Genomic DNA, 13,270 nt, shown 5'->3' on the forward strand with positions numbered 1-13,270 from the left:
GCCCAATTCTCCTCGTCTAGAATCTGGGCCAGCTGGCCTTAGCGACTTGCATCACCAACAGAACGGGAATTCTGACATAAATCTGAAGAAGGCTTGCAGTTCTTCTCTGGGCCTCTTGGGACACTCACTTTGGGGACAGTCTCACTCAGTACCATGTTCTGAGAGGCCCCAGCCACATCGAGAGGGCACGTGTAGTCACGCCAGATGACAGTCCTGGCTAAGCTCCGAGGTGACAACCACCACCAATTGCCAGGTATATAGAGTGAGTGACCTTGGAAGTTGAATTCCCTGGAACTTGCAGATAACTCCAGCCCCAACTTCCATCTGCAACTACATCAACTGACCCCAGTTTACTCTCAGGACCTTGAGAGACGAGTAATCCACCAAATGTTGGGGTGGTTTGTTGTGCCGCAGAAGTTGACCAAACACCATCTCTGAGTCACTGAACTAAAGCTTGCGTACCCCTGACTCCTTCTTGCGTGAGGCGTTTAAATGCCAACTTATGTCCGCCACTGTAAGTCAGGTTTCCTGTAACATACAACTGTAAACATTCCTACCTGGTAAAGAATTTGGTAATTAGAAGTGGGATCCATCAAAAAACAACAGCAGCAACAAAAAAACCCTAAACATGTGAAATCAGCCAAATGGAGGAAAGAATAAAATATGAGGACCTAACCTTTGCATATTGGAAAGTTGGTGACCTTGCTATGGGATGGCAAAGCATTTGGTCAAACTATCATCTGATTATGCATAATATATGGCTGCCCAGAATACAACTTTAGGGGAAATGGTAGGAAAAATCAGAATGTCCTAGTAGCTTTCTGCTGAGACCAACAGGAGAGGAATACACTCTAATGAGAGCCAGCCAATCTTAAAGCAGACCTAGAAAAGAAATCTAGATTTGTTGAAAACACGGATGTCATGCGGGGTCTCTGGTCCTGCTTCTCGCACAAGAACACAGGACATGGTGAGGCCAAAAAGGAACACCCACAGAACCATAGGTAGGGGAGTCACACCACTATACTCTCACTGGCGGCTGGGTTGGAGACACAGGAAGCAGGAGCCATAGGATCCACAATCCACCGTCTGCTTCTCTGCCAACCAACCCACCAACTAACAACCCCCTTACTAACGCAGCCATGGCAGTTATATTAGTGGCTAATGGCTAACTGGTAACAGCTGATGGCCAACTAGTTACAGCTGATGGCCATCTAGTACCCGAGCCAGCACCTTTCCATGTGAGGCCGAGAGCCTGGAAACTGCTCTCCTTGCTCTGTCCTCACAAAGGACACTGCCTTTGGCCGGCAATCTGACAAGAAGTCCTAATACGAAGCTTTGCCGGTGGATAAGACAAACTTATGTCTCTTGAGCAGATCCTAGAACGGCCAGCTCTTCAGTGTTGAATGTCAAGGTCTTTCCTTTGTGCTGAGATTAGATCTTTCCTTCTTTGTTGGAATTTTCTCGTCTGATGAAATGACAGTGATGGTAGGTGGGATTTGCCTTTTTAAATAGCTTTACTTGTCAAAAAAAATGTTACTATAGCAAACAATCTGAATTTCCAAATTTTTACCAGTATTTGAAATCCCACAGTGACCTAAGGCACAGCTCTGGCTTTGGGGAGACCTCCAGAAGGAGAGTCCGGGCCCAGAAGGGGACTAGATCCAGGAAGCCGTCCGTTTCCAGCTCCCCAGCTGAGCCAGCCAGCCAGGGCATCACTGAGCAACTAAAATATTATCGACAAACAAAATCGTTTATTGAGTACAAAACTGACAGAGAGAGAAAGTCCTCCTGAGCCCAAGGGACCAAGGGCAGGGAGCGGAGAGCTCTGGATCAAGGTCGGTCGGGGGCGCCCTGGAAGAAGTCATTGCACATGACGGTGACAAGGGCCAGAAACACCGCGTACTCCTGGAAGTCCACCTGCTGGTCGCTGTTCTCATCCAGGTTGCCCATCAGCTTCTTCAGACCCTCCTCATCCACCTTCTCCTGAAAGCAAGAGAGAGTGGGGTCACCGCCAGGCCGCCCGCCACCCTATCTCTGCCTCCAACACTCACTCACTCAACGGTCAGAGCCCAGCTCCCCCTCCACACTGGGCAGCCTGGGAGCTACTAAGACGCCGCCCCGTGAGTGAGGGCAGACGGACACTTATTGGTGAAAGCCTCCAGCTGTCCCTGGTGAGAGTGGGGAGCATACCAGGCACCCCCTAAGCACAGGATCAGCTCTACTCCCCACAGGATTCCCGCGAGGTGGGCATCATAACCCCCATTTTGCTGATGAGGAAAAAAACTTTCTGGAGCCACCGCTCTCCATCACCAGCGAGGTGAATTCAGAAAAGGCAAACTCTTGTTAATAGTATTCAAAATGAAACCAACTTAGGAACGTTTAACCAAAAAAGAAAAAATTCCTTTAACGGAAAGAAGGATCTGCCTCCTATGTGCAAACCCCGAGACCTGATTTTGGGGTTATCCCAGAGTCGGTATGGGGAAGGTGAGGGGCAAATTGAGGGTTGACTGCGTTTCCCTGCAAAAGTCTCAGGGTACGTGTCTTAGCTGGGCTCTTCTCTCCCAACACACCTTAGTTTGGCCTAGAAATATAAAAAATGAGAGGGCGAAAGAGAGCTGTGTGATGTTGGGCCAATCACTTCCCCTCTCTGGGCTCTGGTTTGCTCAGCGCTCCAATGAGGGGATTGGACACATGGAGTCTGAGGGCGCTGAAAACACATCCATTCTCTGGAAAGCTACCGGGAACAGACAGTAACAGGGCTCTCGCAAGGGGCCCGCCCCACCCAGGCGTCTGCATCAGCACCCCAGAGGAGCGATTTCACCTGCACCTCCACACTCACACACCAGGCCCCTCCCTCCCGTCACACCGGGCCCCACTCACCCCTACAAAGCTGGGCAGTTCCTTGTGCAGAAGTTCCTTCATTTCCCCCTTACTCAGCTTGAACTTGTCACCCTCTTGGCCAGAGTACTTGTGGAAGGTGGCAACCATCGCAACCAACGCCTGCTCCAGAGGAGTGGACATCTTGGATCTGGGGCCAAAGGGGTGGCAGGTGATGGAGACGCCTCAGCCCAGCCTGCAGGGTGCACTTCTGCCCTCGTGCCCCAGAATGCCTCTCCAAAGCCCTGTCTGAATGGGCAGGCAGAGGTCGCATCTCCCTCAGAATGTGGCTCCCTGGGCAGGGGCCACACCTCCACCTCACACTCACACAGATGCTAAACCTTTTCCTGTGTTTGGAAGTCACCAAGGGCAGGGCCTCATGTGTCCTCTGACCACACTTGGGGCACAGCCCTGAGGGCACAGCTCTCCCTTTGAGTGTCTGTGGGAAGGGAAATGACAGGGTGACCAGGGTTCCTTTGGCTCCTTCCCAAGCCAGTGGGCCCTGTGCCAGCACTGGGGCAACAGGCCTCTCCATGGGCTCCTTGGTGGGGGCTCCCTGGGCTTTGTCTGTAACCATGGCAATAGCCTAGGGGTACGAGGTTCCCAGAGTCCTTTCCCTCCTCACCCCTCCTCACACAGCTCCTAAGGCCGGAGGGTGTCACTCTCCCATCTCACTGGAAGCTCCCTCAGGCAGGGGTGTTTCCTCTGACTAGCGGCTCTCAGGGGGTGAGGAATCTGTGTCCCCTCACAGTGGAGGCCCCTGAGCCGGGGGTGCTGTGTCTCTGAAGACAGGGTTTGGGTAGGGTGGGGGCAACGGAACACCCTCCCCACCAGGAAGGTTCCTGTTGGGTTTGGAATTGAAGAAATTAAATGTCCTGGGATCAGAACCTGGTGACATAAGGACAGACCTCGAGGGTCACCTTTTCCAAGGCCCTACCTCTGAGAATGCCCAGGCCAGCCCAGAAGGGTTATGCAGGTGCCAGGATGAGGCCAGAGTTGCTGGGGACAGGGGCAGGACAATCCCTGGGCCCACCCTGCCAGCCCTGCCTCCGCGGGGCGGGGTGGGGGGTGAGCAGACAGGAAGTGGCAATGGACCCACTGCTCAGGGCAGAGACCCAGCGGCCGGCACACTCAGAGCCCTGGCTGTGGGCCTTTAGAATCCAGGACTTTGCAAAAAACAAAAACCAACACCAAACAAACTCAGAATTCTCGTTAAAGCAACCCCACCAGCACCCACCCCCCACACACACACACACACCCTTCCTATTCCTAGGTCCAGACCCCCAACAAGAGCCTCTAGACTGAGACACCCACACTAAGACCCAAGAGAGGGCCTCAGAGTAACCCCTAAACTGAGACCTCACAGAGGAAGTGGGAAAAAAGCTTCAAAATGACACTTCACAGAAGCTCCCCCCAAATGGGAGAGACCCAGAGAGCCCCAGGCTGATCCACCAAGGAAGAGAAAACTATGGAAAGAAAAATCAGGACAAAGGGACACAGGCAGAGACCCATGAGGGTGTGCCCCACCCAGCCCCCCACAAGACAGGTACTCACCAGACCAGCAGGCAGGGAGACTCAGGAAGGAAAGGAACCGACCAGGTGCTCAGAATGGGGATTTATATGCCAGCACTAAGGGCCCTCAACTTGGCATTTTAAGGAGATCGAACCTGTCCGAACCTGAATCTGCCAAAGCCTGGCCTCCTGCCACCTCCACCCACTCCCGCCGGGCCCCCTCCCTCCAGAGACTGTCAGCTCTGCCAACAGCCAGAGGAGAGCTTTAGGCCAAAAGGCAGCCCCTGGGCCCACCCAGGCCACTGGGGGAGGGGGCTGTCACAGGGAAGGGGCAGCCTGGCCCCAGGGTGAGGGGAGGTAGCTGTTGTTTGTGGGGCCTGGAGACTCATGCCAGGCTTTGTTCTCATAACATGCCTGTGAGTCACGGCTGCAGGCACACAGGCGCGCACACGTGCGTGTGTGCGTGTGTGTGTGTGTGTGTGTGTGTGTGTGTTGCAGTCTGGGACTCCCTCAGAAAGCTGAGGGCCAGAGAAGGTTGGTGGGGGACATCAGGAAGAGGACAGCTTCATAGAGTGGGCGAAACAAAGTTACTTTTAATAGCTGCCACCAGAATACCTGTTAAGAGGTAATGAGAAAGTGGATGTGCTTGAAAGGACCTCGAAAGACGCACTCTGGGTAGGAAAGGGTGTGGAAGGAGAGAGAGAAGCAGTGAGAGATGGCCACGGCTTTGCTTACAGTTGCCATTGGGTGAGAAACAGTCTGTGTGGAGTGCAAGGAAACCTGGAGCTGAAAGGCAGAACAGAAACCTTGGGCCTGCTCTTCTCCAGCCTGGGAGATGGGTGACTGAGGAGGGGCTGGACAGCTTTCTATGCCAGGGGGCCAGGCCTGGGACAGAGGGCCAAGTGGCCCTCCTCTTCTCTCCCCCCACAGGCCCTCCCTATACCCAGAGACAGGTGAACACTGCCCATTCAGGAGCCAGGACCCAGGGAACAGGGTCTCAGGGCAAAGCAGGCTTCAAGCTGCCCCCCTCAGACCCCCCTGCCTGTTGCTCTTGGTCTATCCCCAACGCCATTTGGGCACCGCCCTTCCTGTGGGCTCAGCTCTCCTCCCCCTTCCAGATGTCCAGCAGCTTCTTCCCCTCCTCCAGCTTCCTTGAGTCCTAGGTGACTCACTGGTGGTGCAGGCCCAGATGCCCAGGCAGTGACTCAGCGGCACCGCCCTCCTCCCCCAGGGCCAGGACATCCGGGAAACCCCAATCCAGCCTAGGAGGAGACTGCTGGCATGGAGACCCTTCACGGGCCCACCCTGGGGTCCTCTGGATTTCAACACCTCAGAGAAGCTCAGACTGAGAACTAACTAGGATCAGATATGAAGCCAGGCTGGTCTCCTCCTGCAGGTCAGCGTGGGACTTGGGGGCCAGTAGAGCACCCATGAAGTCAGGCCTTGGGGCCCCAATGTCCTCTCCTACACCTTCGCACACCACCCAGGGTCCCTCCTCCCCAAGTCACTTGAATCCCTCATGCCACTGTCCTTCCCCCATCAAAACCTATTTCACATAGAGCTTGGAATAAAAATCCTTCACCCTGAGTGTAAGGACCAATGGCGTGGAAGGAATGAGTGAAGAAAACAAGATGAAGTCCTTACAGCTAAGCTGATTTAAAATGGAGTCTCTATAGTCAGCTGACAAAACCGGTTCAGACCAAAGAGGCTGAAGCATGAGGAACAGATTTTATTTTACTTTAACCAGCCTGAGGACTTAAGTTGTGCATCAGTGCCTAGAAATACAGAAATTCCTGCAGAGTACCCTCTGAAGGACTGAGGAAAGAATGTCCACGTGTCCAGACGGCCTGACATCCATTATCCAGACCACAGGACATCTGGAGGTTACCATCACAGACCAATCCAGAGGCTAAGAAGGCAGGATTGATTCTTCTCAAGAATGTACTTTTTCCTGTAAGAACGCTCAGCGTTTCTTTCTTCTCCGGAACACCCTGGGCATTGCCTAGTTGTGTTTTCAATTTGTAAATCCTAAGACCCTTGAACAAGTCTTTGTCATTTATTTCTAACGCAAGCCTCCGGACTCTTTGTGTTTGTCAACCGGTGCAATGCATTTTTTTCACAGCACTTCCTCCATTTTAACCCAACACTTTTAGCAGCTATCTCTGCTCTCAGAAACTGCAGTGGTGTCCCCCTGGCTTTTCCACAAAGGCCAGCGGTGAGGTGCACAGGCTCTGCTCCCCATCTTCTTTCCCATCTCCCCTGCATATACCCTGACCACCTCGCTCACTGTACCTTGAACATACGGACACTGCACATGATGTGGCCGAAACCCTTTGCTTTTGCTGACCCCTCTGCCCAGAATGTGCAGAGGGATGTTGTTGAAATCCCACCTGTCCTTCCAAGGCCAGTTAAATGCCTCCTGCTTCATGGAGCCTTCCCCAGGCCCAACCAGATTCCGTCTCTATCTGCCCTGTCCCACACAAAGCACTCCTTTTGTCCCTGTGTCCTTAGACCATTCTGCCCTAGGCTGAATCACTTGTGTACATGTCTTCTCTTGCCTTCAGCCCCGTGTGGTGAGCTCACCAGATGGCGACTGGATCTCATTCGTTTCTGCATGAGTAAAGGGTATCTCCCACGCCAGGCGCCAACCAATGTTTATGGTTACTGAATGGCAACGAGGGAGGCGGCCTTAGGGGTAGTATTTAGGAGGCAGGGGGCCTTCTCACACCCCCAAGTTATGCTACCGAGTCCCAGGAGTGTTCCCAAGTTCCACTCCTCTGGATCCCAGGAGTGGAACTGAGACATCAGGTTGGAAAACAGAGCTTCACTGAGCCACAAATCCCTGAGGAGTGACGGCAGGAAACATGTCACTCCAGGGACCCAGTGAGGAAGGGAGCTGAGCAAACTCCCCCATTGGGCAAAGAAGGAGACCGGAGGGAGAGACACAGAGGCAATCAGATGGAAACCGGGGGGAAAGGTCAGAGAAAAATAGTCACAGAAACAAAGGAAACGTGGGGGGAAATGGAATAAGATGTGAGAGAGGGAGGGGCTGCTGGTTGCTAAGGGCAACGTGTAGAGACCTGCCGGTAACCTAGGAACTGAGGCCGGAGGGTGCACATCAAGTGGCCATATGCCTGAGACTGGGGAAAGCACATTAATCTGCCACTAATTTGCTGTGTGATCTTGAGCAACAACGGCCCCCTCGGCAGAATAGGAGGGTTGGATAGGATCACCCCCCTAGAGCCCAATTCCCCTCTTCATTCTCCACTTCCCCATGAAGGCAGAGGAGCGGCACGCAGACAGGCAATGGGCACATCCTGGCAGTGACTCTGCCCATGCCCAGCCTAAGAAGAGAGGTCCTCGCTTTCTGTACACACACTCACACACACACACACACACACGCATGCACGCACGCACGCACGCACGCTTGCCAAAGGGTTTTCAACAGAGGCTGGGTTTTGCCCGCCTGATTCGTGCCCCCTGGTGGTTGAGACGTGTCATTACAGGCTGGTCTCTCCCTACTCTCTTCCTTTTCTCCTGTCGGGATTGGCCCGAACCCCCATGCCCGGCTCCTGACACACACAGGAGGAGGCAGTGCAGATTCACCTCCAAGAAGCCTTCCCACACCCACACCCTTCACAGCTGCCTCACATATAAGGTATTTCCTGGACAGTCCCTGCTGAGCAGCCCAGGTGGACTTCTATATGGAAGCCAGATGCCTGGAAGCTACCTTAAAAGCCCTAAAATAGGGGAGGAGGGAACTGGGTGGCAGAAGTTAGGGTCTGAACACTGCCCACCCACTCCCTTCCCCGGGGCAGTTAGGTGCAAAGAGAAATGCCCTCACCGTTCCGGCCTCAGGTGTAAGTCCGGCGTTCCCTCTGACTCACCACGTGACCTCAGGTGGGTTGCACCACACCTGAGAGCTGAGACTGTTTCACCAGAAGCATCCCTTTCATTATCCCTCTGCCCTCAGAAATGGACTCTGAAACATTTACTCATCACAAATTGCACTGAATAATTTAACTATCCCCTGATACCATGATCAGCACGAGAGTGTTTTCACAGTGGTCCAGGTCATTCTGGATTTGCCATGTGTCACGGGTTTGTGCATGTGACATTATGGAACACCTACAGTGTAGTAGGTGATTGCCATACCGTGTCCCTTTAATTTACACCATCCTACCCCACTTTACAAAGGAGGCCACTGAGGCTCAGGGAAGCTTGCCCAAGTTCATCCAATTAAGGAGGCATGACTTAAACACACGTAAACCTCCTTTACAAGCCCCAATCATTGAGAGCCCCTGAGAGCCCCAGCTTTCCGATTTCTACTCAGACCAGCCTGGGTGTCCCTGAGCATCCTCTCCCCACCCAGTCACTCTGTCATTTCTCAACCTGCCCAGTGCCCAGAAGCTCATGCCCTCCACCTGCTCTGATCTGACATCTTCAAGGATCCCCTTCCCTCTTGCCTCCAAATGCACGATGGCCTGGATTTAAAATAAGCTTAAAAGAAACCTTCCTCGGATCTCCCACCTCCCTTAGCCCTCGTCGTTGCCACAAGTAACACCACCATCCACCCAATGACCCAAACCAGAAATTTGGCCGTCCTGCTAGCCCCCTGCTTCCCCCTCACTGCCCTGCAGGTGTCGGGTCAGCGACCTACAGACCCCGCCGTCTGCATACCACTCAGCTCTGTCCACACTGCCTGCGATCTCGCAGCAGCACCTTGCCCCTGGACTCCTGCAAACACATCTGGACTCCCCTCCCACCCTGACCCCTTCTCAGCTCTGCCACCACGATGATCTCCTTAAAATTCAACCTGAGCACGTCATTCCCCAGGTGAAAACACTGAGTGAACCCCCATAACTTTCCGGAGAAGGCTACCTACCGCTCATGGCCCACGTTCCTAGGCACACAACTCCACGGATGCCTCCGAGCCTTGGCCTACGCCTTTCATTCTCTTGGAAAGCCCTTCCTCGGTTTGTCCCCCTGCCAATTTCCTAATCACCTTTTAAAGTCAGCTCATAGATCACCTCCTCCGTGCAGCATCCCTGAATCTACTTCCCAGACTCCCACACACTAGAACGCATGAGTGTGCGCATGCGCGCTCACAGCGAGGCGCCCGGCCGGGCCTTTGCAGCCCCTTCGCCCTGTAACAGCACCTTTCACGTTTAATTGTCGCTATTTAGTTATGTATCTTCCCCCCTAGACTGGGCTGCTGGGAAACAGACACTGAGTATTAATTCCTGTTATCCCTGATGTCTGACACAGAGCAGGTGTTTGGAGTGACCAGATGGGGGCACCAGTGCTGTCCCGCGTTGCCACCATCCTCTCTCCTTCCTTCAAGACCATATTTCCTGACACAGGCCCTAAATCCTCTACCCCACCCCTGAACCTTCGGAAAGCTGACTTGCTATATCCTATGGACCCAGCTCTCTCCGGAGGCACCAGAAGCTTCCTTCTTGCCAAAGGCAGCATTTGGGGAAGGGGCAATGTAACACCAGCCTCTTCAGAGGGAGCAGCCATCCCAGTGCTCTTTCCATCACTCCCTCCCCCCCTGAAGGAAGAGGTGTGGGGTCCTGCCCCTTCTAGGGTGCAGCTCCCTCTTTCCCAACCAGCCGGCCCCTCCCCCTCCTCACCTTCCAGGTGTCTCCCCGACCCTGAGGGGCAGGGTGCAGTTGGGCAGCTGCTTTCTGTGATGAGGTGGGGAAGGTCAGTTCCGGAAGCAGCAAGATTGGAATAGAAAGATCTTTCCGGCTTCACTTCCAAATTACATTCTCTGGTCCCCAGCTGAGATCTGGAAGTTTTCTCGGAACTCAAAGGGAGGGAGTGTGAAAAATCAGCACCCTGAGAAACTCCAATACTCAGGCCTCCTCCTCCTTGGCCCTTCCGTGGTCATCTAGACGGTTAACCAGGGTCGTTCTGTAGGGGATTTGGTCAGGAACAAACCATTCCTTGTGCCCTCAACGTCCAGCCACCCCCACCACCATTTGCGTCCTCAGAAAAGCAGGCTCACAGGAGCACAACCACTTCCCTGGGCCACCCCCTACACGACTGGAGCTCAGGTTTGGGGACTCGCCTCCACAACCCACAACTCCTCACAGAGAGTCGGTGTACAGAGGCCTGGCCCCTCTGCGCACTCCCAGCACACTCACACCTGGGTGTCAGCAAGACTCGGGTCTGAGGCTGGGCTCTGCCATCTGCCAGAATGGAGGGCGGAGGATGGAAAATGTCACTTGGTGAAACTGGTGCTAACAGCAGTCAACATAAAACGGAGTGATTAACAATCTTCCCAGAAACACCCAACGTGAGAGAGATGTCCTGATGTGTTCTGACAAACCCGGGAAGCTTTGCAACTCTCAGAAAGGGACTGAAGGCAGCTTCAGAAAAAGAAAGGTGACTCAGGAGAGTGAGCAGTGATTTTAAAAATTATAGGGTGTTGCTCAAGAGGAAGTGGTTTAAAGAGAGACATTTTAAGAGATCGGTGTGTAATATTAGGAAATGGTTAGAGCAGAGAAGTTAAGATGATTGATTCTGAGTTTGAAACTCGAGTCTACCATGTTCTGGTTCTATTAATCAAGATTTTTAGCTATAAGAGACAGAAGTTGAACGCAAGATCCCTGAAGTAAAAAAGGGGATGTGTTGTGTTACATAACTGGTAAGGTCACTTTGATAACTTGGAAGATTAATAAACCGTAGTTCTGGGGGCTGGAACGGGGACTCAACACCATCCATCCTTCCATCTTCCCCTCCATCCATCCATCATCCATCCATCCATCATCCATCTATCCATCAGCCATCCTCCCATTCATCATCCATCTTCACATCCATCTAGCTATCCATCTATCCTCCCATCTATCCATCCAGCCATCCCTTTATCCATCCATCCATCCATCCATCCATCCATCCATCCATCCATCCTTCTCTCATCATTATTTGTCTCTCTTTCGTGTTGGCTTCACTCTTACTGCACCAGGATTTCTCTACATAATGGAGAACATGTTCCAGCTTTGTGAACCCTGTGTCCATATCTCCTGGGAAGAGCCTTGATTGGCCCTGCTTGGTTCATGTACTCAGCCGTGGACCAATCCCTGTTTCCAGGGCATCAGGGTGCTATGATTGGCTAGTGTGGGTCATGTAGCCCACCCTACGGTCAAGGGTCTCTTACCAAAATAAGGAAGCAAGAAACTGCAGTCACTACTCTAGCCAAGTGACCTTACAAATGATACTTAATCTCCCTGTAAGTATCAGTTTCCTCTTCTGTAGCACGAGGATTACTATCGCCCACCTCAAAGATCAAATGAGATAACGCATGTAAAACACAGTTATGTTAAGCACTCACTGAATGTTATTAGATACAGCAACAGAAGAGGAAACCATGACACAGTTAGAGCCAATGACCTTGTTGGGGCTGTCTGACATGTCAGCAACATAAAACCACCATCAACCCCCACAAATCCACTAAAACCACAGACTATTGTCTCCTCCTGGTTTCCCTGTCAATATTTACTTGTCTTTTGAGCCCTTGTGTTGTCATCTGCTAAAGTCAGATGTCAGCAGTTTAAGAAAAAAATAAAAATTAAAAAAAAACCCTTCAAATTGAGAACAGTCTCTTCTTCATTTGCTTCATTCTATCTCCTCGCTTGGAAATTATCCCATTTTCCCCATTGTAGTAATTGACGAAACACCTAGGCCCAGCTTCAAAAGTAGTGGAATTTGGTGACTATCTAGCCTGATCTGGTTGAAGGCCTCCCCTTAGCCCATTTGACAGATAAGGAAATTGATTCCCTACATGGGGTAGATGTGCACATGATCGTCCCAGCTTACTCGTGCAACCCTTTAAGAACTGGGGGTGCCCAGTTACCCAGGCTGTCTAGTCACCAGCCAGCCTCTGGTTTGCATTTGGATTCTCAAAGGGACTTTCCTTCTGGCAAGAAACTGAGCTGATTTCCGGAATGTTTGGGTTCACCATGCAGTCATAAGAATAAACAAGAATTAGTCTCTCAGAACAAGAGCACCCCCAAGTGAAGTAACCAAGCATGACCTTCTGAGCCTGCCCAGCTTTTGGCCAAATAAACATCTTCTAAGAAGGAAAGAGGGCAGGAAACGGGTGACAGAGAAGAGACTAAAGTTTACTGAGTGTTTACTCTGTGTAGGCATTGTTTTAAGGACGCACAAACACTACCTGATTTAATCCTCCCACTCGCCCTATAACATGTGATTGATAGATCAGGAAACAGAAGCTCAAGGAATTAGTGTAGAGGGAGATTTGAACTCAGGTTGGGCTGGCTACAGGCACCACTCCTCAGTCATCTGCCACCCCTTCACCCAAAGTTCCCTCTCTGGCCACTTCCCTGGTTCGTCCTCCTCTCCCTGCTCCTGCAGGTGGGCCTCTCGTGAGTCTTCTACCCTTTTCTCCATCTCCTTTCTCACCTTCTGCGTCACAGCCTCATCACCCACTCAGTTAAGAGAACTCCTAAAATCAAAGGGTTTGAATCCACTCCACCAGCTCCATTTTCCCAGCCCCAAGCTCTCACTGCCCCCCCAGTCGTCCAAGCACCAAGATGGGCATCATCTCTGCCTTGCTCTGTAGACCCCCAGACCCAGCCAGGCAGCCTTGCCAGCCACACGTCCTCACCAAGTGCTGCTGAGTTTTCCTTGGAACCTCACCTACCAGACCCTTCCTCTCTGTACCCGTAGCCACCGCCTCACCCCCAGCTGTCCTGGGACAGCAACCTCCTGACCAGTCTCTTCCTGGACACCAGTTCTCCCTTCCTCATGCATTCGCATCCATTCTGTCACTCACTTGTTCAAAAACCTCCTGGATCTCTCTCCCGAGCACCTCATCCTTTAAACTCTTCAGTGTGGCTCTCAAGGACACAAT

The 13,270-nt window shown here is 52.3% G+C and overlaps 1 protein-coding gene across 3 annotated transcripts; it reads right to left on the reverse strand.

The window, feature by feature from the left end:
- Positions 1-1,729: 1,729 nt before the first annotated feature.
- Positions 1,730-8,326, reverse strand: S100A2 (S100 calcium binding protein A2). 3 transcript variants are annotated; one of them, XM_033092125.1, is made up of 3 exons: positions 8,234-8,326; positions 2,881-3,028; positions 1,730-1,983 (listed from the first exon to the last, which is right to left on the reverse strand). In XM_033092125.1, exons 2-3 carry the CDS (start codon positions 3,019-3,021, stop codon positions 1,831-1,833), a joined length of 294 nt encoding a protein of 97 aa, XP_032948016.1. In that variant the 5' UTR covers positions 3,022-3,028; positions 8,234-8,326; the 3' UTR covers positions 1,730-1,830. The 3 variants fall into 3 exon arrangements, with proteins under 3 accessions (XP_032948016.1, XP_032948015.1, XP_032948014.1); XM_033092124.1 differs by lacking the exon at positions 8,234-8,326 and adding an exon at positions 4,432-5,335 and having other exon boundaries at positions 2,881-3,126; XM_033092123.1 differs by lacking the exon at positions 8,234-8,326 and adding an exon at positions 4,432-4,825.
- Positions 8,327-13,270: the final 4,944 nt, after the last annotated feature.

Source organism: Rhinolophus ferrumequinum, chromosome 22 (genome assembly GCF_004115265.2).
Source record: "Rhinolophus ferrumequinum isolate MPI-CBG mRhiFer1 chromosome 22, mRhiFer1_v1.p, whole genome shotgun sequence".
NCBI classification, from domain to species: domain Eukaryota; kingdom Metazoa; phylum Chordata; class Mammalia; order Chiroptera; family Rhinolophidae; genus Rhinolophus; species Rhinolophus ferrumequinum.

Excerpts from the sequence above, each read along its gene's own strand:
- S100A2 (XM_033092125.1), bottom strand. The coding sequence starts at position 3,021 with ATGTCCACTCCTCTGGAGCAGGCGTTGGTTGCGATGGTTGCCACCTTC. Across the intron at positions 1,984-2,880 it reads AACTGCCCAGCTTTGTAGGG|GAGAAGGTGGATGAGGAGGG; the intron begins GTGAGTGGGGCC and ends TCTTGCTTTCAG.